Below are 25,971 nucleotides of genomic sequence, written 5' to 3'. Positions count from 1 at the left end.
AAGAGTTGTCAAAATGGTCCGACACCTCAAGCATCACGAGAAGAAGTAAGTCCCAATACCGCAAACAGATCGGACACACCATCCGCGCCCTTTCAAGATCTTCCGCCAGCAACCTACGCTCCATCATAAACCCAGTCCTGACAATTTTACTACAGACTTCTCAAGAAGACCGACCTTTACACCTACAAGTCAGACCAGGGCCATCGTGCCGGTGAAATTCAGCGCCGATACGGAATCACGGATGTCGAATATAATACGTACAATGGACTCTGCGGATCGATGCGCAAATTAGCACACAAACTCTCACAGATGGACCCCGAGGATCCCACGCGGAGGAAGCTGGAGTCGGCTATGCTAGAGAAGCTGCACAGCATGGGTATCATTGAGAAGTCGCGGGAGCAGGGCGGAGCGTTGTCCCAGGTGGAGCATCTCACAGTTTCGGCTATCTGCCGGAGGCGCCTACCGATCGTGATGGTGAGAGAGCAGAAGATGATTCAATATGTGGATAAAGTAAGTTTCTTTCTCTCCACTGCTCCGTGTCGCCGATTATCGCCGTTTTACAATCCCCATCCAATTCAAATGGCCCTACGAGTACATTGGCTGACTGAATGAACAGGCAATTGAGGCCGTTGCGCAAGGCCATGTCCGCGTTGGAACGCAAGTTGTCCAGGATCCCGCCACTTTGGTCACACGGAACATGGTGGACTTTGTCCAATGGGTTCCCAACAGCAATTTCAAGCTGGCTGGCCAGAATTACCATGGCAAGAGGGATGATTTCGACAGCTTGCAGTTGTAAATGAGGCAGTGGATTGATTGCCTTCAAAAATCATTCTAAGGTTTTGTCTTGATATACCCGGTACTTTATGCATATTCTTCAATTTTACTGGTCTGGCGTGCCAATCAATTCTTCTTGATTTTCGGCCTTCACCCTCCAAATGAAGCTCCACAAACTAGACCTTTACCTTCCACTGCCACCTCCAGTCCAGCAGTGCCCACCGTGATAGCGCAACGCTAATCAACCCAACAAGTAAAACAGCCGAATAAAATCCAACGAGCGTCTGTGGCGTGGTAGACTGCAACAGCTCACCACCAATCGGGACCGTCAAAAGGACACCGAAGGCGGCGACACTGTAAATCGTGCCGTAGAAACGACCATACTCCTCCGTGCGACACAACTGGCCCGCACACACAGGTGCAAGAGATACCCAACCCCCCGATCCAAACCCAAAGATCGCGACTACCGCGTACAGCGTAGCTTCATCGCGGGATCCAAATGGAATCCACACGGCCGACATAACAAGAAGAGTGATCAAAGCCAGGAAAAGCAGGATATTGAAACGTCCCACTTGATCCGCCGCGAAACCAGGTAATACTCTGCCCATCAAACTCATGCTATTCAGCACGGTAAGCGAGTAAAACTGTACATTGAGGTCGAGGCCCGTATAGCGAACGTAGGTGGGCAGTAGTGCCGCACAACCGAAGATAATGAATTCGAAGGCGAAAACAGCCACGGCGAGAAAGCAAAGTCGTGGTTCTCGGAACGCTCGGAAATCAATCATGGCTTTGCCCACGTTCCCTGCTGGCAATCGCCCTTTGACCAGGAATATTCCTGCGGAATAACAGCCTAACGCGATAAGAGCGATGATCCGTATACCCCATGTCCAGCCGTATTTCTGGAACAAGGTTCGCAGCAGGAGAGGGATTATTGCACCGCCTGCCGAGGATCCACTCATACAGATCCCAGAAGCGAGGGCACGACGCCGATAGAACCAGTGACTGAGAACAGCGATGCTAACGGTTGTGATAACCGCCGAAGAGATGCCACCCAAGACACTCAGGCATAGCATGAAGTGCCAGTACTCGGTACATTCTGCGAGAAGCAGGTAGGACGTCACACTTGCAAGAGTGCCGCATATTAAGAGCATGCGAGGTCCATAGCGGTCGAATAGAGGTCCTACTTGAACTCCGAGGAAGAGAGTTAAAAAGACTAGTACGGCAGTGATCCAGCCAACATCTCGAACGCTGTATGCAGCTAACTGATGGGTACTGATATAGTCCTGGACTGATCCAACTGTAAGGGCGTTAGATGTATTCGCTTCTTTTATAGAGGGATATGCTAACCAGCTGTTTGAAAGCCGAATGAAGGGAACATCAGTAGAGCAGAGCCTACCAGACAAGTCCAGGCTTCGCGCCCGCCTTCTGGAAATGCCAGACTGACGCCGACATCTGTGTTTTCGGGGACGGCGGTGTCGAGCTCAGTCAGCTCATAAGCTGACGGTCTTGCTGAACGGCGCATTTTTGAATTTTGTACAAGCTGATATTTCACCAGTGGAAAAGTGTGTTCTAAGATGTAAGTTCTGAGAAGTTAATCTTGCCCGCGGGCCGGGTGGAGCCTGTCATCCGCAGGGCGTGGGGAGATTAAGGCAAAGTGCTTGGCAAAGTGGTGATTAAGTCATTGAATTAGGATTTATGGACATTGAAGTCTACATGATAAATAATTTTTTGACAAGAGAAATAAGGTATATGTACAACTATCCCCGGTCCCCTCATTTCGCTTCCTAGTTATATCCAGCATCGTTGATGATATCCTCCGCCGCCTTCTCAGCCACCATATAGGTCGAGACGGCCGTAAAAGTGCCAGGAATGCGAGGGTAAACCGAAGCATCAACAACACGAAGACCGCTTACGCCGCGAACCCGGAACTTCGAATCCAGAACAGCCATCGGATCGTCATCCGCGCCGATAGGGCAAGTACACGAGGCATGGTGGCCCCAGGCAGTATCCATGATGTAGTTGTGAATGTCCTCAGCAGAGGTGACATCCTTACCAGGAAGCACTTCCGTTACATCCACAAGCTGACGATCGAATGCGTCACGGGCGAGACTAATAGCCTCGGTGATGGCCTGTAGATCGGCCTTGTAGTCGCCGCTGCCGGTATCGAAGTAGTTGAAGACAATATCCGGCATATCGAGGGGATCTGCAGAGCGCAGAGTTACAGATCCCGCAGTGTTGCGAGGGTGCGCCTTTAGAATAGCCCAGGAGAACCAGTCATGGCGTTCTGTGATGTTGATACTGTAATTCGGGAAATAGCCACGGAAATTGATCGGTCCACCGAAGACGAATGCATCGTAGCTGTCGTCTGCGGTCACTGAACTCTTATAGAACATAGTGCTAGCGAAACCGGCCGAAGAATAGATACCGCGGTTACCGAGAATTGGGTTATTCCAGCGGGTCAGGCAGGGATCATCCGCTGCGTTGAAGGTACAACCGTCTAGTGCTGAGAAGTTCTTGGGGACGTGGCCCTGGACGGCGGTCTCATAGTGATCTTGCAGGTTGGTGCCAACGCCGGGCAAGTCCTTTACGATGTTTATACCGTACTTGCGAAGCTCATCGGCAGGGCCAATACCACTCAGCTTTAGCAGCTGCGGAGAGTTGTAGACTCCACCGGCAACGATGACTTCGCGTGAGGCGGTGGCACTGCCTGGAACACCCTTGGCAGCAGTAGCAGAGCGAGGACTAGCACGGTAGAGATATTTACCGTCGAGGAACTCGACACCAGTGGCGCGAGGAGTGCCAGTCGAGGTGTCGTTGTCAAAGGTCACCTTGGTGACGTGACAGTTGGTGCGAATGTCTAGTGGATATTTCTTGGAGCCATCGAGATTCGTGGCATCTCGCACTGCCACGAGGAAGTCACGAGGACCATTGCGCTTGCCTCCATCAGTGGCAACGGGAACTTGGTAGTATCCTGGGTTGGTGTCGCGCGACTTTGAATCCCTGTTTGCATCAGCAGCCAACAGTGTCGCGATATTGAAAATGGCGTTGGTATGATTGCCCAATGCAAAAGCACCACCTAGCAACATGCTCAATAGCTGAGGGTCTTCCAGCACAATACTGATAGGCGCCTCTTCATCGCTCAACCAGCCATCGTAGCCATGGCCAGGCGCTCCAGAGAGGAGATAGTTGTTATTCTCCATGCGCTCAAAATACTTGCGCATGTTACCTGGGGACCAGGACCCGTCACCGGTCAGGGTCGCAATATAATCGAAATCTGATTCGTGTGGGTAAACAGTAATGAGAGCATTGTGGGCAGTGCAGCCACCAAGAGTGCCAGTGCGAGGATACAAAGTGCCCTTCATGGTTGAGCCCTCGGGAGGGCTGAGGCCAGTGTATTCCTCGCCTTCGGGGGTCACATAGGTCGTTTTATAGTCGCGAGCTTGACGTTCATCATCTGCGTAATGGCGGACGAAGAAATTCCAGGCAATCGCGCCATCCTCTGAGGATTTGGCCGAATATGCCGGAACAGTATAGTTGGTATTCAGTCCCTGGTCGTCTCCGGCCTCGATCAACAGGGTTTTATGACCAGCCAAAGCGAGTCGAGCAGCGAGCGGGCCTCCACCAGCTCCTGACCCAACGACGACATATTCATAACCTGTAAGCTCGACGGCCGAAGCGAGGCTTGCTGAGAGGGCAGCCAAGCTGAAGAGCCGCGGAAACAACATTGCAATAAGAAAAATAAGGGAGTGTAATCTCCAAAAGAGCGTATGAGAAAGAAAAAACCCCCTAATGAAAGGTCATGGTCCACCACGCAGGATTATAAGCTAACATCGACAAACTATGGAGATCGCTACGAAGATAGTGCGTGGGGATTGGACGAGACAAGTGCATCGGCCCGGCCAGGGTAACATAGCTGACCAGGACAGGGGTGAAGGATCGCCAAGCCAATTGACAATGTGAGTTAGCTTGGCAATTGACAGCTAACTTGTTCAGTCTTGGAAAATACTCCGCACTGGAGTTCCATTCGACATTCAGGGACTTTGGGGAGACTGCCAAGGGGAAGACCAACCGGAAGTATTGTGGTCGCTTGTTAGCGGCGACGATCGAACCCGGTCGAGCAGGAAACAAGCGACTAGCGATTCTTAGCGTGTCATCACGAGGCACATGCATGGTTTGGATTCTAACCGATTGGCAGCTCCAATTGAGAGGAAATTATTGTAGGAATGTAGAGATTTCTTCAGCAATACTGTAGTTCGGGAATTCTTATTACAAAACAGTTTGAATATCCCCGCGCGAGACTATGAGGAGCTAAAAGGAGATCTAACAAGCCATGCGCTCTCTATACTATCTGCACGCGCGATAGTTATAGGATATCGATCTTCCTAATCGTCACCATATAACCATGGTGTCCACAAACCTAATTTAACGTTGACAGGACCTGTCGCCATAACTTGAAGCTTATTTCTCCTGATGTAGCTCGCTATTTCCTATCCTAGGTTAGATTACCGTCTTTCTAACTTATATCTAAACAAAATGTGATCGACATATCCAGTCGGCGCAATTCTTCCTCGATACAGTACGGCCGTACGGACCATTGAATACCCTGACCATTCCCTAATCAGACAACAAAAGCAGGATAATACAATTCTCAAGTAGTGAGCTAACCAGCCATAGTTGACGAAATGAATCTATGAGATGTATAGGATGTGTCAGGATGCTCAAGCACAACTCAAGAAGAAACCGAGCAAGTCTAAAGGAACAAATGAGCCAATGAACAATGCAATATACAGGACACGGGTATGCCTCTCATAATCCACCATCTCACAACTCATCCTTCTCATACTCCTCCGCCGGCGGAGGAATCGGCCTTCCACTATCCGTCGCCAAATCAACACCAATCTTCTTGCGCCACTTCTGCCACAGAGCGAAGAACTCCTTCTCCATGACACTCTCCATCTCATCCGGCAACACAACGGTGTACTCAACGTACAAATTGCCAGGTGAGTCGTCCTCATCGTGCTGGTCATGTAGATGTGCCTCGGAGTAATGCGGCATTCCCTCGCCCTTGACCGTCTCCACGGCTAGAGGCTGGATAACTTCACCACGCTTGCGTCCAAGCCGAACAACGTGTCCATCCAAATGCGTGACATTGCGCGACCACTCGCCCATCCAAGCCTCCCGCAAAGAAAGCGTCTCCTTCCAGAAAAGATCCTTGCCCTTACGACGGAAGAACGTCCCATCAGTACGCTCCTCCTCCGTCGTCCCAAGCTCCGGCTCCTTCTCATCGAGAATAACGATCAAATCACCCGCAACCCAATCGGGACTCTCGTCAGCCTCGTTCTCGAAAACAAGCCTCGTCCCTTTATCCATTCCCCGTTCGATTTCGGCACTCGTCTCAACGGCTTTTTTCACGACCCGTTGGCCGTGACACACAGGGCAGGGATTCTTGATCTTCTTCCCCTGTCCACCGCACTGGTCACAAGCCATCTGTACTTGCTGGAACATTCCCGGTGCCAGCATATGCTTTTTGATAACCATGCCACGACCACCACATTGATCACAGTGCACAACCTGACGATCCTTCGACCCAGTTCCCTCGCAATCATCACAGATCTGCTGCTTCTCCACCAGGAAATTGATCTCCCGTCCCGTGTAGAAGTCACGCAGAGGGAGCGATGCCTTTACTTCCATATCCGGTCCGCGTCGGTGCCCAGGTGCATGTCCGGCGTGACCACCGCCGCCGAAGAACCGCGAGAAGAGATCGAAGGGGTCATTAGAGTGGCCACCGGCAGAGCCACCCTTGCGGTGCTGCTCAACGCCATCGTGGCCGTATTGATCGTAGATCTTGCGAAGGGAGGAGGTGGAGAGGACATCGTAGGCATCGGCGATTTCACCGAACTTCTCGCGCGCAGAGTCGTCGCCACTATTTCATGCGGAAGTTAGCAATTGCGATCTCGCCGCTCTGCGCACAAGCAAACCAAACCACAATACACACTCCAAGAAGCGGGAACAATACTCACGGGTTCTTATCCGGATGATACTTCTTGCTAAGCGTACGATACGCACGCTTAATATCCTTCTCAGAAGCCGACTTATCCAACCCAAGAACCTTGTAATAATCCTCCGCAGCCAACACAAGTACCGAGAAAAGCACCACCGCCAGCGCAATCAACAAACGCTGCATATACATTGTGAAAGGCTGTATTCAAGCACCAAGCTGCACGGGCAGCTCATGCACGAAGAAAACGTTTCTGCGTATTTGCGTGTGTGTTTCCTCGCAATAGGTGTGGAGGCGCAAATCGTAGCGACTCAATACTGGATTGCTTGTCGGTCCCGCTCCGGCAGTTGGATGTATGGAGCTTGGATCGGATCGTGTGTGCGCGGGAGCTTGGCGGTGCGCTGGGGGTTGAAGTGATTTGGTTAGGGTGTTTAGGAGGTAGTCATGAGGGTTGGCTGGGCCTCGTGGGTGTCCCGGGGAGATCTTGGGAGGGTAATTGGGGGGAGGGTCGGGGTGTTTTATTAGTTTGTGCTGGCGCGTCGAACGGGCCAGGTAGGCCTTATCGCGATGGGGGAATAATGTTGCCCCGAGGGGTGTCACGTGGTATGTATACATCTGGGCGGGGATGAAGACTCCAGGTTGGAGACTAAATATCAGATGCCCATGGTGGGAAAATGCAAGCATTTAGAGTAAAGATTATAGTCGGAAAAGAGATATTAACTTCGGTTATTTGAAAATAATGTGATCCGTATTGCGCCGCCAAGGTCCTCAAGCATAAACATAAATTGGCATGAACATAGTAGAATAAAAATCCATCATTAATCGTAACACTGTCTGGCTAAACATAACCAGCGAGACCATCAGTTCATAAACTAAGCCCCTGCAACATTAAAAATCTCATTACGCCATGTGTATCCCACACCGTGCGTTTCATCCCCATCGTCAATCGCCTCCTGGGCAGCAGTAGCCTGCTCATGCCAAGTCTTGACAATACTCCCAGGCGCATAAACACCCTTGAAAACACCACTCTTCGGCGGCTCCACAGCAACCCGAGCCTCCACATCCGAATCAGCAGGCCGCAGCCGTGCAAGAACAGCACGCACAAACGTCGCCAAATCCTGCGGGTTCGCAATACGAGCCGCACGAAGTCGTTCTCTAGCAAAGACCAGCTCGCGATTCAGCGCAAAGGCAGCTGAAACAATCTCCTCGGCGATTTTCTTCTCGAGGACACGCCGGACAAGGTGTTTTAGGAAGGGCTTTGTCAGCCATAGGAGGAACTTCCATTTGCTTTGGGAGACTTTGTAGTCGAGCTTGTGGATGCGGACACGGACACCGTGTAGAGAGAAGATTTGATCGAGGCGGCCGCGGCCTACTTCAACGTCGAGGGAGATATCGATGCCTCGGCGGTCGAGGTAGAAGCTGGCTATTCCTTCGTCTTTGAAGTGGAAGAATAGGCCGGCGTGTGTGCGTAGCCAGTACCCGAAGTCTTGGGCGCTGAGGTTTAAGCCTTGGATGTTTAATGTGAAGGCCGTCTTGATAGTAGTGTCTGTACGCTTGGCATGCTTTTTCACAATGTCAATCTCATTGCGTGTGAGCAGGTTGATGCGGTATGGTAGGAATGATGAGAAATTGACTGTCCGGCCGGGTTCAAGGATAAGATTCTCCAGCAGCAGGTCCATCTCCGGCGCGGACACTTCCAGTCGGGGGATGGGAATGTACTGGATCATGCGCAGGACCATAGGAAGGAAGAGATTCGCAATGTCAACGGGGATATCAGCCTTGTTATCTTTGTAGGCATTGTATGCATCGTGGTGTAGCTTTTTAGTCGCATTGACCAGTTTAGAAACCTCGTTGTCTGCAGGAACACTCCGCAGGGTCCGCTTCGCTTGAACCAAGAGCTCATCCATATCCTTGCGAATCCCAGTTTCAGAGCCCACCTTCTCCGACTGCTGCTGCAACTCGTCAAGCTTCTCAGATGCCGAGTCAAAGAATGCCGGGTCGGTAAGCATGTCTTTTAGCGAGCCAGTGACGTCCCCCATCAAGCGCTCAAACTCGGGATCTTTCTCAGCATGGCGCAAGACATCATGGAACTTCTCCTTGAGTCTATCCCACTCCTTAGCGTCCCCAAACAGACGTAGCAACTTCCAGAAGTGATCAACCGCTTTTTTGAAGTCCTCGTTCGCCTCGATATCTTCCTGCGCCGCTGCGGCTGTATTTTCCGCAGCAGTGGCGTATATCGCCGCATAGCGCTGGATCAACTGCGTGATAGTCGAAACAGAATCTGTGTAGTCGGTTCGTTCGCGGAGCTTCGAGACAGCTTGCTTCAATCGGTACAACAGTGTATCCCGTTCTTGACCTGATAGATGCTCTTTTGCACTTTCTATAGCTGCTTGCTCTGTCCGTGCAACCCCCTTACCCGTGATATCAACCACATTCGCGACTTCTTCCTTCAATTCCTCGCGGGATAACTCCTGTCCCTCGTCCGCGCCAGCTCCTTGCAAAGCTCTTGTCTCTTCCTCCGACGGCTGCACCTGCTCAGCGACCTGTTTCGAGGTCTCGGACAGTGAAGCCGCGGTATCGGCAAAGATCTGGCGACCAACAGTAGCAACGTCGTCGACGAAGAGACGAAAATCCGCATTCGTCAGAAGTAAACTGCCAACCGTGCGAAAGCTATCATATGCTAGAATCAAGGACTCCCGAATTAGTAACTAGTCAATCCACAGAGACACCCGCCAGAGCATAGTTCCATCCCAGAGGGGACCGCTAGCACAGCTGGCTATCGCCCACGAGGAACCAAAGCCCCAACCAACTAGTCCAAAAACCGCATAATCCAAAAAAACGTCAGATCGACCCACCAGCTTTAGCATCCGCCCGCGCCTTCACGCGCCTAGCACTCCCCCCGACCCGCCCAGCATCAACCTCCACCCTGGACCGAGCCAACCTCCACAAAAACTCCTGCAACAAATCGCCCTCGTTCTTCTCCCGCAGAAACTCAATCAACACTGTGATCCACAGCCTTGCATCGCGCACCAGCAACCTCCCCACGGACCCGATATCCTGATTACGCAGATTCAACAGGTCCGACGCTAACAGGGTCCGCAGGTTGGCGATGGTTTGCTCGGTGGAGGGCATGTAGCCTTCGGCCATGGCGCGGAGCATCTGGTAGGTGTGTAGCTTTTGGTGGAGACGGCGCTGGCGGGCGGTTTCGTCGTCGTATCGCGGGAGGAGGGGGTCTGTTTCGGAGGGCATGGTGGGAATGTGTGAGGCCGATGGGCCTGTTGGAGGTTGTGGGAGGAATTATCTAGATGTAATGGATCGGGTGAATGAAGTTATTGACACCGTGTTGGCGTTGGTGTTGGGTATGTTTGGTGCTTGGAGCTCTCGAGGTGCAGCTTGCAGGAATGGAGGGGGCCTCCAGCCTGTTTTGGGTCGGGGCGATGACGACACTCTGCCATGGCTGCTTGTGTTACGGATGGGATGGTGGTGTTTGCTTTTGTGCTTGCTACGAGGTTGTGAGAGTGATATGGAGCTTACGGAGAATCAATTGGATTTGTGTTTTAGTGTAAATCATTTTGGATATTGTTCTCGAGAGTTGGGATCAGTTGATCAAGGAGCTTGGGACGATCGGCGTGGGGAAAGCTCAATGGCTAAATTAAGTATGGAGACCATCGTGGTTCCCCGGCCAGTTACATAGTAGTCATTTTAGCAGTTCAAGTCACTAACGTTCTCCGTAGTTTCGGTCGGGACTCTAGACTCTAGACTCTGGCCGACCGTAGACATTGTGGTTGAAGCTTCTTATTCCTGTAGAGGTTCGTTTAAATTCGGGATATTATGGTATGTAATGATGATGATCATGATTGAGACTATTTATTTTTGACTTTCGAGAATCAATTACGCAGGTGTGAGAGTATTAGCTATGCGTTATTTATTTTAGCTGTACGGAGACATGCAGTACATTCTACACCTCCTTGGACTCGAAATAACGCAGTGGAACGTGTCATTGTGAAGGGGAGAATGAAACAACGCAGAGAGACATGATCGAAATTCAATAGATTGACAATTATTTACTCTATAATAATTATCCATCTAGAGCTGAGCTCTAATTGAGTTACGCGAGTCGTGACACTGTCTCTCCAGGAGTCAAGAATAGTAACCTTAGTCATGTATTTCCTCAGGGCTATACTAATCGGGAAGAAAAAGCAAACCATTTTCGTATGACACAAAGTCCACGCGTAATTCTCAGGTTAAGCCTTTTGAAACCGTTGGGAAAACTGCAAGTCCCATGCAGAAACACAGGCGACCAGCCAGAAAAAAGGCCGCGATTTTCATGACAGTTGACGACTTCTGATTCTCCCAATGCACCGAAGCAACAAGGCGATCGGGTCCAATCAGAAGCCGCTGAACAATCCCTGGCTTCCGATTCTTGGGCTTCCGATCGGGGCCCAAGTGGGGACATCCCGGTGTGCCTTTTTTGATTTCCGTTCCAGACTCAGGTCCATCGGCGCCTGATCACCAAGCAAGAGGTTCTCGATTTGGGATTCCTTTCGAGCATGCCTAACAATAAATCACGCAGGATCTGCGTGGTTGGGGTATGCTGGGTTTAAGCCGGTTCGGGGCCGGTAGCCCTATATGTGCATCCCGCATTGTAGAGTTGTATAGTAGTACGGAGTATGGGCTACATGGATAGACCAGACCATAGTTGATCAGTTGTAGTACGCAGATTCCATAGTCATTATATGGACATCTTCCGTAGTACTCTCTCCCTCTTTATCTGGGTCCTGGTATTCGGCGGAAGAGGCCATTCAGAGGTCGGCACGGCACGGTGGGCGGCAATTGTCAACGCGGTCATCTCAATTGCTCTTGAAGAACGTCGTAATTCATCACCAAGGCCCTAGGACGACTGTGCTCCGTGATCCTCTTCGTCTCCGTCCGACGACGGTTTTCCTATCCGTACGGGGAAAAGAAATCGGCCTGATCATTAATATTTCTAGCGGTCGGCGGGCTCCGCACGCCGCTTTCCCGCCAGGGTCAGCTCCGTCGTGGCTGGCCATTTGGGATCTTCTCCGTGTGTTCTGGAAGAAGATGGGGGGGGGGAGTTTAGCCTGTAGTGAATTAGATCATCCGTCTTGTGTACAGTGATAGACATCGTAGATTGGTTGCTCGTCCTCCTTTTCTTGAACGGGGAGTTTGAATAGCAAAATGGACCTCCATACTATAGAAACGACCCAGACGAGTCTAGTCCGTTTGGCAGCGCCGAACTCCACTCTCCACTTCGGCACCGACTGCGGCTCTGGAAGCTCCCTGGTGTGGATTCTCGTTGCTGGGCAGGCTCCATCGCGGGTCCTCCCCGGCCAATTGAGCCAATAGGAATACACGATATTCTCAAGAAAATCTGCAAAAATTGAATTGAACAATTATCGCCACGCGAGCTTCAAACGCAGTTCGAGGTGTACCGTGTAGAAATCATGTCGGGCATGATGAGGAGGTGAGGAGGTGAGGAGAAAGAAAGAATGTGTCAGTCTGTGTTCAACTTGGGGGATCTCGTGACTGGCAGGATAGACTGTACAGTGTATCGCGGCTCCCAGCTGATCCTCTATTTCCCTCATCCCGCATCATTCTTACTCAATTTGCCAGAAACTATTCTACAGTCTACACTGTAGAGCAACTCCGAAAATAATCTCCGTCGGACTTTGTTGGGATTCTCCAATTCCTCTTTTCCCATCATCATTATTCGGCGCCCCCCGTCCAACCCTACGAGTTCCCAATCCCACGACAGGCTCCACCCCGGCGATTCCAAACTCCCCTTGCTGGATCTGCTTCCCGAAAAAGAAAAGAAGCTTTATGAGGGATCCAGATTTCACCGACCAATTCACGCATACTGGTTCGCTGTCATCACCGAAGACTCGACTCCACACCCGACTCCTCCCCCCCATCCCGGTCTCCATCTTCCCCTTCGTGGACCCTCCTCATCCCCATCCCCCAAATCCACCCCCCCTTCCATGCATTACTTGCCCGGCTCTTCCCGACTTGCGACAACATGCCGTCGCTTTTACTCGCCTTGACCCGTCCCTTCCTAAACGGCCTTGCCCGGATAATTCTCTGACCCTGTTACAACTAGTCGGAAATGGCTGGGATGATGTGCGCGAGAACCACCCAGGGGATGGGCCCGAGTCGTCTGTTAGCTCGTGTCTCCATACATAAAACTCGCCCCCCTCATCCTTTCACAGCTCATACTACTTCTGCTTTCTATCATTCTTCCTCCGCTGTCACCGTGACGAGTAAATCGCTTCGCTCTTCACCAGACACTATCGACACAATGGCTCGATTTTCTCCTCAACAAAGTCGCCCCGTCCACGCGACCCCCTTCATGAACCACTCTACTACTCCTTCGTAAGTGGTTGCTGCTCTCCAGAAGATAACAGACCCTCGACGACCTTGCAGATTTTCTGTCTGCCTTTTTCTATTTTCTTGCTTGATCTTTTGACGATGGGAGTCAATTGCGCTTCTCCGCATGCGGGGTCATCGTCGACGAGAGAGAGAAAAAAAGAAAGGCATTCAGAAAATCTTTCAACCAAAAAAAAAAAAGAAGTCATGAACGAGGAAATACGATGAACATTGGCTAACAATCCCATCTGCTCCTACAGAGATGCCAACTATGACACTGCCAACCCTTCATATATTCGCAAGTACCTCCGCACATACGGCCTGACTCCTCCCCGTTCCGAGAGCTACGAGACCCAAAAGACCCGATGCCTGGCTCAGCTGGGTCTGAAGAACACCGATATCGACAAGTTCCAATATCTCAGCACTCTGCGCAAGAACAATGTCCACCTCTTCTACCGTCTGGTCACCGACCACTTGAGGGTATGTCGATAAATCTACAATTCACATGTGATTGGCGAAGGGAGATCGGCCAACGAGAATACAAGATCAATGGCTAACGATAATAATCCCTGTAGGAGCTTACTCCCCTGATCTATACCCCGGTCGTGGGCGAGGCCTGCCAACGGTGGTCTGAGATCTACCAGCAGCCCGAGGGTGAGTCATGAACTTTGTTTTCTCTTTTCCCCCAAATTGTGGCTTCGGCCGATGGCTATGCCTCGCTGAGCTACATACCTCGTGGGATGGAGCTAGGCCCACTACCGATGGGCTTAGTTTTCGCCAAGTGACGAAATAGAACCGGGGCTAATCTACTATTTCTGTTTCAGGCATGTACCTCAGCTGGGAAGATCGGGGAAATCTGGCGGCCGTGATCGCCAATTGGCCCCAGCCTAATGTGGAGATCACATGTATCACCGATGGCTCCCGCATCCTCGGACTGGGAGATCTGGGCATCAACGGCATGGGTATCCCCATTGGCAAGCTGGCTCTCTACACGGCCTGTGCGGGTATTCGTCCCGAGGCCACCCTGCCTCTGACTCTGGACTTGGGTACCAGCAACAAGACTCTCCGGGAAGACCCGCTGTACATGGGTAGCCGTCGTGACAAGATCTCCGCCGATGAGGAGCGGGAGTTCTTGGACGAGCTGATGTCTGCTCTCACCGAGCGCTGGCCTGGGTAAGTGGTACTTTTGCACTTTTGCATATGATTATGCTTGTTTTTTAGCCCTTTCGGTTTCCTCCAACCCTTGTTCCCCCCTTCGCGAGATCCCGGGTGGCCCAATCATTGGGGTCCACTCGCCGGTTTCTTCCTTCCCCTCACGATCCCCTCACCCTCCGCTTCTTCCCCCCCATCTCCCCGGATGATCTGCTTCTCTCTCCCGATAGGGCGCGTCGACTAACGGAGCTTGTTCGCTTAGTATTGTCATCCAATTCGAGGACTTCAAGAATCCCTTCCCCGCACTCGAGCGTTACCGGGACTCGTACACCTGCTTCAATGACGACATCCAGGGTACCGGCGCCGTGATTCTCGGCGGTGTGATCAACGCTGTCAAGCGCTCCGGCTTGCCCTGCAAGGACCACCGCGCCGTGTTCCTCGGAGCCGGCTCGGCCGGTGTCGGTGTCGCCAAGCAGATCGTCGAGTTCTTCATGCGTGAGGGCATGTCCGAGGAGGACGCCCGTAACTGCTTCTACCTCGTCGACACCAAGGGTCTCGTCACTGCTGACCGTGGTGACAAGCTCGCCGACCACAAGGTCTACTTTGCTCGCCAGGACAACCAGGGCCAGCAGTTCAAGACTCTGGAGGAGGTCATTGACCATGTCCAGCCTACCATCCTGATGGGTCTATCCACTCTGGGTGGTGTCTTCACCCCCCAGATCCTCCGCAAGATGGCCGACTGGAACACTGCCCCCATCATCTTCCCCCTGTCCAACCCTTCCTCCAAGTCCGAGTGTGACTACGAGAGCGCCGTCAAGAACACCGATGGTCGTTGCCTCTTCGCCTCTGGCTCTCCCTTCCCCTCCATGTCCTTCACCAACTCTGCTGGCGAGACCCGCACGTATTACCCCGGCCAGGGTAACAACATGTACGTCTTCCCCGGTATCGGTCTGGGCAGCATCCTGTCCAAGGCCGTCCGTGTCACCGACAGCATGATCTATGCCTCCGGTGAGGCTCTCTCCGCCGCTCTGACTGCCGAGGAGATTGAGCGTGGTCTGCTGTACCCCGACATCACTCGCATCCGTGAGGTCAGCATCGTCGTCACCCGCAAGGTCATGCGTGCTGCCCAGGCCGACGGTGTCGACCGTGAGACTGCTCTCCGCAAGATGAGCGACTCCGACCTGGACAACTACATCAAGACCCGCATGTACGACCCTCACACCGAGGTGCGCTCTCTCGAGCGCGAGGTCGGCCACCTGCTGTCCAGCCTGGGCAACCTGTCGCCCATCCTGAACGGTTCCCCTACCGAGGAGAAGCCCAATGGCTCGAAGCTGTAAGAATTCCGTTTCTTTTTACAATATGCCCCGTCATGTCAACCCCCACTCCCCATTGACAGCGGATGGGCTATGTTTTTCTTAATATGCCTTCCCTGTCTTTCGGGTCTTCTCCAAAAAATTGCTTTTTTTCTAATCACGGCCCCGCTTAGGATCACCGTCTGATTTGGCATCGCGTTTTTTTTTCTTGTTCTTTTTACCTTTTTTACCCTTTTCATCATTTCGAGCGCGTTTTCTCTCTTGGCACTTTTGGTCTTGTTTCTTTTTCGGGCTGGATTTGGACATTTTGGCACTTTGCGCTTTGGTTTTCTTTGGAATACCCACCACCTTTTTATTGTTTGGTCACGTTTTTGGAGTGACCCTCCCTGCATTTGGGATTCGGATAGCATCTTTTCATCTGAACTGAATGAAACAAAAATTGAATATATCATAACTTCCGTGGCTTGTAGAATTGTAGAGATTTGGGGTTGCCTTGGACAAGTGCTGCTGTCCGTCGGTCCGGTTAGATCCTAGTCTGTACCAACTCGAATAGACTTAGAGCAATGGACTTGACATTGCGGGGTATGGCCACTATAGTATTCCCCCTATAGATCCCTATACATGCATCATGCTGTGCCTACACTACAAGACTCAATCTCGGGATCCATCCGAACCCACAATATGACTGGCACAGCCCAATGGGGAAGATCACTCATCCCCAAAATTCACGTGTAGCCGGCTGAACTGAAATCCCCGAGCTCGGCTTCTGCTGGGCACGCTATTCTTCAAGGGGGATAAGTGCATTTCTACTGAACCCAATAATATTCATTGCCTTGGATCCTAGGGCTCCACTTGCTCCTGCATAAAGGTATTCCTAATGAAACCTTACGTTGCTCGTCCCACTCGATCGGGGAGATGGATCTCTCCGCATGGCGATGACTAAGGACCGAGGTAGAGGTTTTCATATTCTTTCTTCTTTGGGTATATGCAAGTTGTACCGATTCCAGTTTGCAATTTCTCTTCTGTGATCGTCATTGTCTAGGGCCAGGAAGGCAGTGATAAATATCTCAAGGGTGCGGTCCGTATTTCTTTTCCTCCTGTACTTGATGTTGGCGTTCGACTAATCCCTGTCTGAAGGATATTTAAACTCGTGAGACTCTGCAGCCTTACCGTACTCGTCCTTCCAATCACAGTCCTTTGCGTGGATCCTCGCCAGTTATCATCCCAACTAGAACTATATACGACTGTCGACATGCCGTCGCCATTGGCAGATCCCGTTAAGCTGCCATGTGGCTTGGTCTTGCCTAACAGGCTGTCCAAGGTGAGTACCACGGATCCTGGTCGTTTGGATGCACGGAATACTCACTAGTACAGGCTGCTATGGCTGAGTTGATGTCCAAATCTAACCAGCCTAACGACACACTCCTCGACGCCTACGAGAAATGGTCTCAAGGTGGTTGGGGCAGCATTCTAACCGGTACTTCATTACTCCACCTCAACCCTACCTGTCCACTCGACACCGTTCAAACCCGCTAATGCCAGCACCAGGAAACGTCCAAGTAGACGTCAACCACATGGGCTCCCCCTTCGACCCAGCCCTGCACACCGAATACACCGGCACCGACACCACCCTCCTCTCCACCTGGAAGAAATACGCCTCCGCCTGCCAAAAGCACGGCACCCCGGCCATCGTGCAGATCTGCCACCCAGGCCGCCAATCGTTCCGGGTTGCTGGTAAGCGGGGCATGTTCGCGCCGACGATTGCGCCCAGCGCGGTCCCGATTAATATCGGTGATGGTCTGATGGAGAAGGTTATTGCTTGTGTGACGTGGAGTAACCCCCGGGAGATGACGAGGGGGGATATCGAGAGGGTGATTCGGCAGTTTGTGGATACGGCAAGGCTGATGGCTGATGCGGGCTTTTCCGGGGTTGAGTTGCATGGTGCGCATGGGTATCTTCTCGGTAAGTGAGACATGTGAGGTTATTTTGGTATATCGGGAAGGATGCTAATAAATGTATAGATCAATTCTTGAACAGCAAGGTAATATCACCACAACATACCTCTCTCCAAGCCATTGGAACCCACCATTCCATCCTGGCTACCGCCAAAGCAACAAGTATAAAGAAATCGCAAACTAATCCCCGCTCTTCTCCTCCAGACAAACCACCGCACCGACGAATACGGCGGCACCCCCGAAAAACGCGCCCGCTTCGTCCTCGACATCCTCACCGAAATCCGCAAAGCCGTCCCCCCAACCTTCGCCATCGGCATAAAACTCAACTCAGCCGACCACAGCTCCTCCACCTTCGAAGAAACAATGACCCAAATCGCCCTCCTGGTCTCTGCCGGTCTCGACTTCCTCGAAATCAGCGGCGGCACCTATGAAGACCCGCAAATGATGGGCTACCCCAACACCTCCCCGCAAGCGCAGGGCACCGCCAAGTCCGCCCGCACCGCAGCCCGCGAGGCGTTCTTCCTCGAATTCGCTCATACCGTGCGCGAGAGACATCCTCAGCTGGTGCTGATGTTGACGGGAGGATTTAGGACGAGAGCTGGTGCGGAGGCGGCTATTAATGATGGCGCGTGTGATTTGGTGGGTATTGGCCGGCCGGCGGCTGTTGATCCCAAATTTCCGTTGCTTTTGTTGGATGAGGAGGTTCCGGATGAGAAGGCGGTGCTTTTGTTGGAGAAGGCGCCTGTGCCGTGGTATGCGAAGTGGCTGCCGAGGAATTTGATTGGGGCTGGAGCTGAGAGTGTGAGTTCTTTTGAAGTTGTGGGAAATCAGTTGAGAGATGATTATGCTGACTTTCCAATCGTTTAGACGTATTATGCTGGTCAGATTCAGCGGTTGGCCAAGGGATTGGCAACTTATGCGCCTGCTCTTTGAATTGGGCTTGTAGAGATAGTTTGGGCTTTCTAATAATGCACTGTATATACCTTTGTTTGTTTAATGGATATCCGGATCCTTCCATCTCGATTGCTTAGCGGATTTCGTTTGTCGTTGGCAAATGAAAACTTATAAAAGGGGCCTCCTCTTTTCGTCCTGGACAACTTTCCTCCTACAAATCCCCAACCTCTTCTTCTTCTTCTCTGCCAACCGAATACCCAATTTTCCAATGGACCCCTTCTATCCTCACTCATCATCAAGAACCCCTGCAACAGACACTACCTCTCAACCTTAACCGCCCCGGGGGCGATATCTCGTGTTATTCTTTATTCCTCTCTCAACCTCACCTTGAATTCCTCCCAACATCAACCCTCCGACACGTCAACGCATTCTCCCTCGACACCAACACACGGAAAAAGTCCGTCTCCATGACCTGACCCTTACCACGAAACCTTTCCAGTTCCATCGAAAGCCCTTGATCACGGTCCTCGCTTACGAACGTGGCCCCATTACTTGGGACCCTCCGTGTGAACGGTAAAAGACTTACTCCGTCGCAGGAGGCGTGTTGGGTGTACGCCGAGGGCCTACATTCATCTTCTATTCTTGGGAGAGCCCTCGGCGTACATTCATCTCCCATGCGTCCTAGGGGCTTTCGTCCCTTTCCCATAGCTGATGAGTCGTCTGACTGTTGTGGATTGGTATACCCGGAGTGCCACATCTTGCCCATCCTCGTTACTTCCGACTTATGATGCCCTCGGTGGCTCTTGACTGCTACGAAACAAGTGGGATCATGCCATCCTAGGACGTACATTCATCTTCCATTCGTCCTGGGAACCGAAACATGAACTTCAATCAAGACTATACACTTCACGATTGGTGTATGTGACACTCCTGTCTCCTCTCTCCCCTTCTCGCCAAAAGGCTAGCGACTCTGACTGACTGCGGCACAAAGAATTCACGGAGCTTTCCATCGGGTCGAAGCTTCTGGATCTTATTCAACTTTCTGTGCTCTCATTACAAAAGCTTTTCATCGCGACGAACTCCCGGCTATTCTCTGAATGGAGAAATTTCAATCATATATCCGAAACAACAACAGTGTTTGTACCGCGCTCTCTTTGAGAACGAGGTTTCTTCAAATAGTCAGTCCTTCCTCGGTTTTCTTAACAATAACTAATACTTGAATTTCCATCATGCAGAGAATCTGGGTGTTTAAGGAGACTGGAGTATCAACGAGACCATGCCCTACCCTGCGCAGACCTTCAAATTATTCGATCTCCACCATCTTCTTCACGGTGCGAGACCTTGCAGCGGAACTTTCCCAACTCTGTCCCTACTGAGATATATCGTTCTACATACCAAACCTGAATCTATTCCGTCTTCAAACGCTTGGAGAATACCCCTCATTGCACTCTGCTGCTGCTAGATGGAAATAAGTAGCCAACCGCTGTGCTAGGGTTCGCCAAGCACCTTTGTCTACTGTGGCAACGACTCACCTCCTGTCTGGGTATGTTGGACGGGTGAATTGATTGTTTGGTATTAGTCTTTAGACTTCAAAATTCAAAATTCCTTTCCAATTTATAGACATGATTGCCGTCTCGGTATACCCGTTGTTCTACAATAACTCCTTGGTGGATCATTTCCCCTTTGTAGGCGCTGGTGCCTCCCAATCGGAAGTTTCCTCCTGGTGGTTTCTAGGGCCAGTGCTCGTTTGTGTTTTCCATGCTTATATAGGCCTGGCACAGGGTCATTTCCCTTTCTCCTTCCTAGCCGTCACAGTATATTTAGTCAAATTGAGGTCTTGCCCTTTGCTTTGCTTCCCTCTGCTTAGTTACGCTGGGCAATCCATCTTCCGGATCGCTGGACAGGGATGAAATAGATGTACGCCGTGCTGGCGAAACTCTAGCAAAACATCGGAAGTAAACTGTAGAATCATCCCATTCGGGAACCTCAGTAAAATTTTAAGTTTTCCCGTCCGCATTAGATTGGAGAATCATGCTGGCAGCTCTGTACTGGCAGTGTCTGTAGATAAGGTTGACGGGACCAAACTATCTTCCGAATAAAGACAGCCACCAAGTCGCATCGGCCTAGACTCAGCCCCAAAGCTGAATTTTCTATAGCGTCAGCAATTTGTATAATAGATGTCGATTTCATAGTTTTTTAGATCCATCTTGAGTCAATTAGAATGAGTCAAACAGACCCCTGATCTGATAGTGTATCTACCCGCGGATACTCTAGCAGCAAGAGTATCTGTGTTTATGGTGACCCATGGTTAACACTATTCTGGAAGCAGCGGTCAAAGCCGAGACCCGTGTCTAATAAGCTTCGGAGCTTGTCAGAATCAGGGTCTGGTAGGGCTGGCTTCCATCTAACTCTAATCGAATTGTGGTTGCCTGGCCTCGTCATAGTTCTGACAGGGAGCGAAGGAAAAGTTTTTTCTTTTCCCTTCCCTTCAGCGAAACGTATTTCTTTCTCCCATATGAATGCATTTTGTAACTAGCTGTAAAAACAAGGTGGATCTTGGAGGGGCAACAAGTAGATGATACCGTATTGGAGGCTAGGAAATGGCGCATAGCATCCTTTGCAGATGGCGCAAATTGTACTGATTTACCCCAGCAGCACTGCCTTCCCAATCGAGTCCGACTGAGGCATTTATTATCGCACCGTCTTTGTAGCGTAATTTTCCCGCTTCCCTATATTCTTCCCTAGTTTCCCCCTTTCAGAACTACAAATTTTCACTTTCCCTCTTCTCCCCTGCTTATACTAGCAACTTCTCGACGCTTTCCACACTATCACGACACATTGTGTCTACTATTGACTCTGAATGGCTGATATTTGCTCGATGAACACTCCCTTTTCTATTCCTTTCTCTGGCCCCGGCATTCTGGCTGCCCTGAAATCCTCTCGAGTATCTGCAGACGAGACTCGACCACCTTAATTCCACACGCGTACCAAAAAGGACTTGAAGCTAAGCCCTCGGTGCACAATTGCGTCGTATTGGATCCAACATCCTATTGGCAATTCCTGAGCGAGTCACAATGAAGAGCTTCAAGCCCATTTTCTTGTGTGGGGTGAAGGGGGCGGCGGAAACGCAGCAATTGGCAAGTGTACAATGTGCGAAAAACAATATCAATACCGTTGTGGCTGCTGAAGAGGTCTCTGGATACAGGGTCAACGCAAGTTCCCGCCTCCTGGATCGCTGGCTTGATACATTTGTGCGATTTGCTGGCTCGGCTCCAGTATTCCTAGTCATCGTTAGTGGTCTCTTGACCTGGGCTTTGATGGGAATTCGCTTCGGTGACTCGGACGTCTGGATCGCTGCCATCTCTGACGTTCAGGCCATTCTCTGTTATGTCTTCGATTCCCTCCTGATGCGGCAACTTCTTCGTGAATACACCGAGCAGCGCGAGGCCATGGTCATGATTCAATCGCGTTGCAAAAGCCACCATCGCATGCTTCTCAAAGTAAAGAACAAGCTGGGATCGGAAGGAATTCGAGAGGTCTCTGAGAAGTGTCTACATGAACCATTAGAGCCTTTGGATCATGGCTTGCGCACTCAGAGCCTGTTCGCCCGATGTATCATCTTTTCTGCGAAGAAGTTTGGGCATATCGTCACTGTTGGCATGTACTGGGTCTGCATCTTGATTTGGCTTGGCTTCGGTCCAAAGTGCGGTTGGTCCAACCGATGGCAGCTATACATCAACGACGCAACGTCTGCTCTGATGGTTCTGGTTTTTGCGTTCCTCGCTTGTCTGCGGGAATGCTATGCTGATTATACCAACACTTGCTTGGATGCGATCTTCCGGCTTGACTCGACCCTCGAGAGTGAGCTTCGCCTTCTCAGCGAAGATGACACGCCAAATCCTGTCGAGGTCGATGTCCCACCGAAAGAGAACTACCTCCAGAAGGTTATTTACTACTATGCCGATATCATCGGGACGCTTGTGGGAATTGTGTTCCTTGTGATAGTGGTCATCGCCTGGGCAGCCGTCGGCCCTGTCTTCCATTTCAACAATACCTGGTGGCTGCTTATCGGCACCTATGCTGGACTAGTTGGTCTTTTTGATAGCTTCGTTCTCCGCAATGTCCAGAACAAAGTGCACCAGAATACCAAATGCCAAGTACGCCATGTGGAGACATTCGACTCGACATTGTTCGCTGGTTTGTCCGTGCCCATTCCTATCGCGAAGGATCCCAAGGCGCCGTCCCTTAGTCGTCGGGTATCCAGAAAGATGGATGCAATCAGCTCCCACCTTCTCATGGTCGTCGCCGGCTTCCTGCTCACTATCGGGTGCCTAGTTGCATCTAGTGCCATGCGCTGGAGTTTGACTGGGCAGCTGATCTCGAACGTGCCTCCCAGTATCATCGAGACTTTCTTCATGTTGATCTTGATCACTGGTCAGAATGATGCTGAAGCTGGTGCCCGGGTTGACTTGACAAATATTTACTACCGTCGCCAGCGCCTCTTGTCATTCATGAAGTACGCGAGCGATTACTGTCAAAAGCAAGAGGAAGCTGAGGCAGCAGCTGATGCCGAGTGAGAGCGGTGCAGTTTCGGCCTTAGATCGATTACCACACCCGCTTACGATGCACATTCCTCGAGTTGGTCTTTGCCATCTCCTTGTCCATTATCAGCCTGTGGGTCTTTCTTCCCTGGGCCTAAGATGATTAAAAGTTGTTGCGCCAGCCCTTTCGATTCTGTATGGGTATTGGCAGTAGTCCGCCTCAACGTGGACCCACACTCGCGTCGGCTTCGAATTTTTTTGTATGGTATCTTGATGTATTTTTTGTTATCTTTTGCCTCTCAGATCGGCAACATCCGAGCCGCATGTTTCTTCATGGCATCCCAGAGGTAGTTCAACCCCCTCGAGATCACATCTGTCTTTTTTTCTTCAGTCATAACAACAATGTCATTTTCGTCATATCTTTCGTTCTTTTGATTCCTTTCCTCTGATTAGTTGCTGGAGCGAATAGATCCTTCTTAAATTTCCGACCTGTATCCTAATATAACGGTCGGTGATGCCTATCGCTTCGGGTTTGGGGTGGACGCGGTGATTAGTGGACTTGGGGTGATCGAGGACATCATGCCGATACAGTGGTAACATTGCCTTGCTTCCTTGATGGTGCTGTTGCCGATCCCCTTGATAATGAAGGCCGGATGTCACGGTTCATACGCCCAACATTGTTGAGTTTACTGTCGCTAGCTGATTTTGATTGCATAAAACTTGCCGAAAATGAACGAGTACACGCAGCTCTGCCAGATAACCCTATACCGCAGGCCTTACTTGATCTAAGGCGCGCTCTTCGGCCTGACAATCTGAACTATGCCTCCATTTCACCATTATAAATTACTGTGAGCCTCAACATGGACCGGAGTCTGCTCTGATTTTCATTCTAAAGTGATATAGCGCTCAGCCAATTTAATAGGTTTGGTTATACGTCATTCACATATTTTAAATCTTGTGAACCCAATTTATCTCCTAGGATTGTCTCTCTAATATTCTATATTGTACTAAATTTCAGAAGTTGATTCAAGTAACACCTTGGCTCCCTGTAGTTTTCCCACACGACCTATCCAAATCCCATACCGGACAGTCCTTTCAAATAACTCCTTATCGTATAACTTCGTAAATTTTAACAACCTCGCGACACAACTCATACCTCCAAGTCAGATCCCATTAAGAGTTGCCCTATATCCTTCTCTTCTTGATCTTTCATTTCTCCCAACTGCCGCTTCAAAGCCTCATTCCCGTCCAAGAGCTGCTCCAAATAATGTGCCGTCGCGTTCAGAACATATTTCCTCGTAAAATTCTGACCCTCGAGGCCTGGAACGACTTGAGACAAATCCCGATATCCCTGGCTAACAGCCTCCCTCCTCTTCTTCTCCGAACGACAATGACACAATTTCTGCCCGGGCTTTTGCACACATTTCCGCTTTTTATTCGGCGGCTGTGAGTCCGGCTCTTGTTTCTCGGGACTCGAAATGCTTGACGGCGAAGCTGTGGAAGGCGGCGTGGGACTGCGCTGTTCATGCGATACGTCGAACCCGTTTAACCGGACCACTTCTGTCGCTTCTGATTTGTGATCATTGATGTAGTCGGAGATGTTAAAATCGAGGTTGAACTCTTCTTTGACGCTGCTTGCCATGTAGGCCATGTTGCGCATCGCATTTCTGACAAGCCGCTCTTCGGTCCAGCTTCCGATCGGACAGGAGAAGCCGTGGTAGCAGAAGTTTGGGTCGGATCCCCATTGTAGGCCTCGATCTAGGGGTAGGCGTTGGTATGTTGGTGTGTATTGCTGGGGTCCCTTTCCCGCACAACATCCGTAGAGGTCGTGGGCGTGGTTGTGAGGCTGGTATTCGGTTTGCATTGATTATGTATTGATCGATGAATCGGATCTTGTGTATGTAGATCGGTACTTAAAATAAGGTTGATGTAGATGTGATATATCGAAAGGGGAATTTTTGAGGCGTTTGCTATGCTGGGTGTAATGTTTGCTTTTCCGTGTGTTGTGTCGTGTGCTCGAGAATCTTGACTTTTGGGGACAACTTTCAAGATAAGTATAGGTACCGGATACCCCGGAGTTTAAGCGCAAGGGGTATTCCTTTTTAGGACCTTTGAACTCTTTTCACATGAAAGGCGTTTTTAGAGGCTTGCGAGATGGCAGGCTGCCACTATACGTCAACGCCGGCTTGGACCCGGATCGTCGTTGGCTACTCGGGTGCTTCCCGAGATCTGCGGTTACATTTCCCAGTGCCATTTTTTAGTGCAGTAAGATGATTGCCTAAAGCCCCTATCCTAGTCTTGGTTGTCTGATTTCGCAGAGCTTGAGCCATCTTTATTAATAAACTTCATGGGTTGGTTGAGTATTCGCTAACCTCTCTAGTGTATGTTCGTCGACCATAAATTGCATCTGTAGGAGAGGTTGAGCACAATAGGGAACAAATGGAAAGCTTTAATCCTGAAATAGCATAATGCATTCCAAATTGTTCCAAATTCCACAGATACACCTTTGCATCTGTCAAAATTCTTATTTTGATTTACCATGTGCAAGACAGGTTCATCTTCTATAGCTCGCCCCAACATACCTAGAGGGGAAAGATGACCCCACATAGTTTAAGAGCGGACCGGGTGCTTTCCGAGATATCGCCCCAACAAAGGAAGACAATCCTTCAGGGGTCGTCATCATCATATCATCAAATGACAGCCCTCTTAACTTCATCAAGATTGAAAGGATCATCGACCCGCTAAATAATGCTTGATACATAATCAAGAACCAAATCTCACCTGCAATCTAGGCCGATATATAGTCTCCTTATTACAATCAACCCGAACTCCGATAGAGTATCACGTGACATGCCCCGGGTTTATCCCGACCACCCGCTTCTCCCTTGACCCTTCCCCAGTCGCCAATCCACTAGTTGGAGAGTCAGTTCTCGACCGCTCCATGAATGTGATTTCCCGTT

General features: G+C 50.6%; 9 protein-coding genes across 9 annotated transcripts; 4 read left to right on the top strand and 5 right to left on the bottom strand.

Annotated features, from left to right (window-relative positions):
• Nucleotides 1-13: 13 nt before the first annotated feature.
• On the top strand, nucleotides 14-796 carry N7496_008653 (snoRNA-binding rRNA-processing protein IMP3; the record flags this gene model as incomplete). The annotated part of the gene is made up of 3 exons (XM_056701572.1): nucleotides 14-45; nucleotides 156-510; nucleotides 617-796. 3 exons carry the CDS (start codon nucleotides 14-16, stop codon nucleotides 794-796), a joined length of 567 nt encoding a protein of 188 aa, XP_056553635.1.
• Nucleotides 797-950: 154 nt separating this feature from the next.
• On the bottom strand, nucleotides 951-2,296 carry N7496_008652 (putative MFS monocarboxylate transporter; the record flags this gene model as incomplete). Its single annotated transcript, XM_056701571.1, has 2 exons — nucleotides 951-2,071; nucleotides 2,122-2,296. 2 exons carry the CDS (start codon nucleotides 2,294-2,296, stop codon nucleotides 951-953), a joined length of 1,296 nt encoding a protein of 431 aa, XP_056553634.1.
• A 262-nt stretch (nucleotides 2,297-2,558) lies between these two features.
• N7496_008651 (GMC family oxidoreductase) lies at nucleotides 2,559-4,499 on the bottom strand (the record flags this gene model as incomplete). The annotated part of the gene is made up of 1 exon (XM_056701570.1): nucleotides 2,559-4,499. The coding sequence occupies one exon, from the start codon at nucleotides 4,497-4,499 to the stop codon at nucleotides 2,559-2,561; it is 1,941 nt and encodes a 646-aa protein (XP_056553633.1).
• Nucleotides 4,500-5,595: 1,096 nt separating this feature from the next.
• On the bottom strand, nucleotides 5,596-6,964 carry N7496_008650 (uncharacterized protein; the record flags this gene model as incomplete). The annotated part of the gene is made up of 2 exons (XM_056701569.1): nucleotides 5,596-6,697; nucleotides 6,795-6,964. The coding sequence occupies 2 exons, from the start codon at nucleotides 6,962-6,964 to the stop codon at nucleotides 5,596-5,598; spliced, it is 1,272 nt and encodes a 423-aa protein (XP_056553632.1).
• Nucleotides 6,965-7,644: 680 nt separating this feature from the next.
• N7496_008649 (uncharacterized protein) lies at nucleotides 7,645-10,021 on the bottom strand (the record flags this gene model as incomplete). The annotated part of the gene is made up of 2 exons (XM_056701568.1): nucleotides 7,645-9,452; nucleotides 9,628-10,021. The coding sequence occupies 2 exons, from the start codon at nucleotides 10,019-10,021 to the stop codon at nucleotides 7,645-7,647; spliced, it is 2,202 nt and encodes a 733-aa protein (XP_056553631.1).
• Nucleotides 10,022-13,088: 3,067 nt separating this feature from the next.
• N7496_008648 (NADP-dependent malic enzyme) lies at nucleotides 13,089-15,645 on the top strand (the record flags this gene model as incomplete). Its single annotated transcript, XM_056701567.1, has 5 exons — nucleotides 13,089-13,162; nucleotides 13,417-13,636; nucleotides 13,732-13,810; nucleotides 13,981-14,329; nucleotides 14,571-15,645. The coding sequence occupies 5 exons, from the start codon at nucleotides 13,089-13,091 to the stop codon at nucleotides 15,643-15,645; spliced, it is 1,797 nt and encodes a 598-aa protein (XP_056553630.1).
• Nucleotides 15,646-16,873: 1,228 nt separating this feature from the next.
• On the top strand, nucleotides 16,874-18,509 carry N7496_008647 (NADH:flavin oxidoreductase/NADH oxidase family protein; the record flags this gene model as incomplete). Its single annotated transcript, XM_056701566.1, has 6 exons — nucleotides 16,874-16,942; nucleotides 16,996-17,098; nucleotides 17,170-17,583; nucleotides 17,643-17,662; nucleotides 17,781-18,377; nucleotides 18,444-18,509. 6 exons carry the CDS (start codon nucleotides 16,874-16,876, stop codon nucleotides 18,507-18,509), a joined length of 1,269 nt encoding a protein of 422 aa, XP_056553629.1.
• A 3,035-nt stretch (nucleotides 18,510-21,544) lies between these two features.
• On the top strand, nucleotides 21,545-23,047 carry N7496_008646 (uncharacterized protein; the record flags this gene model as incomplete). The annotated part of the gene is made up of 1 exon (XM_056701565.1): nucleotides 21,545-23,047. The coding sequence occupies one exon, from the start codon at nucleotides 21,545-21,547 to the stop codon at nucleotides 23,045-23,047; it is 1,503 nt and encodes a 500-aa protein (XP_056553628.1).
• A 1,114-nt stretch (nucleotides 23,048-24,161) lies between these two features.
• N7496_008645 (basic helix-loop-helix domain-containing protein) lies at nucleotides 24,162-24,875 on the bottom strand (the record flags this gene model as incomplete). The annotated part of the gene is made up of 1 exon (XM_056701564.1): nucleotides 24,162-24,875. One exon carries the CDS (start codon nucleotides 24,873-24,875, stop codon nucleotides 24,162-24,164), a length of 714 nt encoding a protein of 237 aa, XP_056553627.1.
• Nucleotides 24,876-25,971: the final 1,096 nt, after the last annotated feature.

The sequence above is a fragment of the Penicillium cataractarum genome (assembly GCF_028827025.1).
Source record: "Penicillium cataractarum strain IBT 29864 chromosome Unknown utg000007l, whole genome shotgun sequence".
In the NCBI taxonomy this organism is placed as follows: Eukaryota; Fungi; Ascomycota; class Eurotiomycetes; order Eurotiales; family Aspergillaceae; genus Penicillium; species Penicillium cataractarum.
The sequence above is the reverse complement of the archived record's forward strand: the minus strand, read 5'-3'. Positions and strand labels throughout refer to the sequence as shown.